The sequence below is a fragment of the Apostichopus japonicus genome, chromosome 10, assembly GCF_037975245.1.
Source record: "Apostichopus japonicus isolate 1M-3 chromosome 10, ASM3797524v1, whole genome shotgun sequence".
In the NCBI taxonomy this organism is placed as follows: Eukaryota; Metazoa; Echinodermata; class Holothuroidea; order Aspidochirotida; family Stichopodidae; genus Apostichopus; species Apostichopus japonicus.
In genome coordinates this window covers 4,318,981-4,322,631 of record NC_092570.1, presented here as the reverse complement: position 1 = coordinate 4,322,631, position 3,651 = coordinate 4,318,981, and the positions used below count along the sequence as shown (strand labels likewise).

The 3,651-nt window shown below is 36.3% G+C and overlaps 1 protein-coding gene across 2 annotated transcripts in view; it reads left to right on the top strand.

Moving 5' to 3' along the window:
- Positions 1-694: 694 nt before the first annotated feature.
- LOC139975245 (transmembrane protein 254-like) overlaps positions 695-3,651 on the top strand; it is a 47,240-nt gene continuing 44,283 nt past the window's right edge. The window contains exons 1-3 of one of the 2 annotated variants that reach the window (XM_071982991.1): positions 695-923; positions 2,684-2,787; positions 3,285-3,344. In XM_071982991.1, the coding sequence (XP_071839092.1) occupies positions 819-923; positions 2,684-2,787; positions 3,285-3,344 (269 nt within the window). In that variant the 5' untranslated portion in view covers positions 695-818. The remainder of the gene's footprint in view (positions 924-2,683; positions 2,788-3,284; positions 3,345-3,651) is intronic. The other variant, XM_071982990.1, reaches the window with a different exon arrangement.

The window sequence follows — 3,651 nt, the reverse complement described above, 5'->3', positions numbered from 1 at the left end:
CGTTTGTTTGTTCTTTGATCCTGTCTGTTATTCCCCTCTTACGACAGCAATTTTTTTGTTTAAGTGATAAAGAAGATTTCAAAAGTTGGAAAGGACTTATCTTTAATAAATTTGGGAATCTTGTTAATACCAGCAACACTACCAAAGGGGCTGTGTATGTACATGATTGGAAGTTGTGTAGGGTGGGGGCTGGGCAGATGAACTGCAAAAACTCCATTTAAGTTTGCCTGTTAGCTGTACATGATGACATTCTAAGGGTATTATATGTGTAGTTGTGATTTATTCAAAGTAGATGACAACAGAAAATTCTACAATGTATCAACATTAAGTTTAGCACAACTTTCCATATAGACCTGCTTAATTGTAGCCTGATTCATAGTCTAAAAATATGCCTCAGATAGACCCATTTTTTGGGGTCAGAAATATTTTTTCCCTGATGGAGGACCATTAACCTCCCTCCCCCAAACTATCCGACATGGCATAAAGTTTTTTTAGTCATGGGGTGACTACGACACTTGTCTGGGTATATCACATGTATGTTATTGAGAGAATTTAACAATGTTTTTCCTCTCGCTTTCAAAACATTTTTCCGAAAATAAGTTCAAGGAATTACACAAAACTGAATATTTGGACAATGACGTTGGCACGTAATCAACTGGAGCATTACACATCGATAGGGTTAGTTATTTTATAGTATGCTACCTTGATAACAGTATCCTCATCAAAGTTCCCGTGACAGATAACAGGCTAGCCTAAAGTACTATTTATCAGGGAACAAAATTACCCAAGTAAGTTGTGAGGAGCAGGACATACTGAAGATGGGTAAAGACTCTCACCGTCCAAATGACTCCAAGTCAAGTTATTTTCAACTTCCACATCCTGTAGTCGTGTTAGTTGTAACAGTGGGCCTGGGTCTCACTGCAGTAAGTTTTGAAAACCTGTGTCAGTCTGTGTTACGTTAGGCCTCACTGTAACTTAGGCCAAAGTAAAGTTGCCAATGTGAGGTTTACCTTTGTGAGGTAAGGCCTTAGTATGCTACCATGTCAGTTGAATATTTGTGCAATTATAGAATAGCCCGCCTTTCAGAAATCCCTGTGTTCTGGTAGAGTCGAAATGTGAAATAAGAAATAGGCTAGTTTATACCACAGTCACTCCAACTAGTATTAATCATTAACCTGGATTCCAAAAGAGAGCTAGGTTTGTAAATTATGTAACTTTTCATCACTGCAACTCCATAAAAAAGAAAAAGTTAGAGAAATGCAGGTATTCTTTAATTACTCGAGAATATTACCAACTTCGTAGTAGAAATACTTTATACAACTAACTTTAGGCTTGGCCCTACCCATAGGCTGTAGCATATAAGTAAACTCAAAGTTGGCTAATTTAATTGATATGGGCACATATTTAGTTCATATTATTGAGTACAGAGAAGCCTATAGTGGGGTGTTACTAAAACGAATGACAATTGCGTTACACATAACGAATGACAATATGTTGTACACACTAAAAAATTGCGTTGACTAAAACGAATGACAGTAATGACAGCACAGACATTTGCTTCAACCGGATATCACAGTTCATACTTCGTGGGTATCTACATCTAGTAAAGTACGGACAAGATAAAAACGCACCTTATAGTAAGCTAAATTGTAAGTCTGATTTTAAATTGTCTGATTTTAAAGTAAATTTAACGTCACTTTTCCGATATTAATTGTTAGAAACTAACCATACCATAATCTTGAAATGGCTTCAGTTATCTTTCTGTATAAATCTACAGAGGTAAAAAGCATAGCACTCAAGCGCAATCTCACACAAAAACTTTCCCTGTGGTTTCTATCCGTAAATTACACCAAAACCCTGCAAACATGTGATGCGATTTTCCTAAAATCATTGTTGCGCAGAAAACCAATAACCGCATTTACTCCACTCCGTTTATCATTCTAGCACTTTTCAACACTGTCCTTCGTTGTCATTCGTTGTCCAAGTTGTTGTCATTCGTTGTCATTCGCTGTCATTCGCTGTCATTCGCAAATGATAATTGACCCTGTACAAAGTCAATTGTCATTCGGTCATTCGCTGTCATTCGTTTTAGTTTGTCCCCTATAGTGGCTATAGGCTGCAATATTTGCAAGGGGATTTGCATGCAAATGTTAGAACTTTGTTAACAAATTCCAGACATCTCAGATTTCTTGTGTGGTGTATGATCTGTGTTAAAGCACTTTCATAACAAAGATTCTGAGCAAATTAGCTTCATTTTAAAATCACATCTAATAAAACAAATGAAAAGCAGGAAAAGTTATGTATTGTGATGAAAAAGCAGGAAAAGCGGAAACCAAACGAGTTGGAACAGTAAGATCGACTCATACTTGTTTCACCTCTACTTGCAAGTTTTGCTCTTTTGGGTTTTTACTCTTATTCAGAAAATGCACCAGGGATACTAATGCAAGATTTAGTACTAAGACTCTTGCCTAGAGCCTTGTACCCATACTCATCCCAAAGGGAATTCTACCTGTACTCATGCAGCTGTTATACTTATACTAAAAACCTGCTGGGCAGTCTGGGTTACATAATAACTTATCCAAGTTCTCAATTTTCGCCCAAGTACTGTATACAGTCGCTATTATCATTGCAGAGATTTATGTTTTCAGGACCTGATCTATATTTTTCCCATTTGTACATCCAGCTGTGTTATTACTGTCCAGATTCTGTGCCATACACATACATGGGACCTCTAGGAACGCTGGCAAGGTACTTTGCTGTTGATCAACCAGTTATCATCAAATGGATGTAAGTATTGTGTGTGCGCTTGTGAATTGACATGGAAGATACTAAAGGAATACTCCAGTGGCCAAAAATATAACACTAATCTTAGAGAGAAAGATATTCCATAGTGTTAGTTGAAAACCCCACCTTCCTTCTTTTTTTTACACTTTTCAACCAACAGTTTGAAATATTTTTCTCTTCATTATAATTTTCATATTATTTACCACCACAGTATCCCTCGACGAAAAAATAGCACAAAATTTGTACAATTCGATCTACGCCATTGAAAATGCGATGGGGATGTGGATTTGACCTAAAGATGCAGGAAATTTCCAGCATTTTGGTTAAACAATCAACTTTGGCCTCCAAAATATCCCTTTGAAAGTGTTTAGGAAAGCCTGAGATTTAAAAGAAGTGTTAAATGTAATATATATATATTAATATAATATATATCTATATATATATACATATATATGTATTTATATCCATTTCTTTTCTTTTTTTACAAATTCATTTTATAGTTGGTACTTTGCTGTCGTTACTCATGTGGGAGAAGCAGTGTATTCTCTATCTGTCAGCAGGTGAGTCTGCAGAGATTAGTGTTATCATGTTATTTTGATCACATGACAAAATTAGGAAACAAATATTCAATTTGGTTTCTTGGGTGTTTGCTACCAAGCCTTATCTCTGATCAGCATCTAAACAAAGGTCTTCATCAAAGGTTGTTGCCCTCTTCTAATAGTTTGGAAAGCTGCATATTGTCTAAGGCACAGCAGGTCAAAATGTTTAATGCATGTGATATGGACATTTCTTGTTCAATTAGCCAAGGAATTTCCCTTCAGCTGTGTGTGTGTTGCCCAGGCTGGTGAGGTGGATGAAATTTTTCAG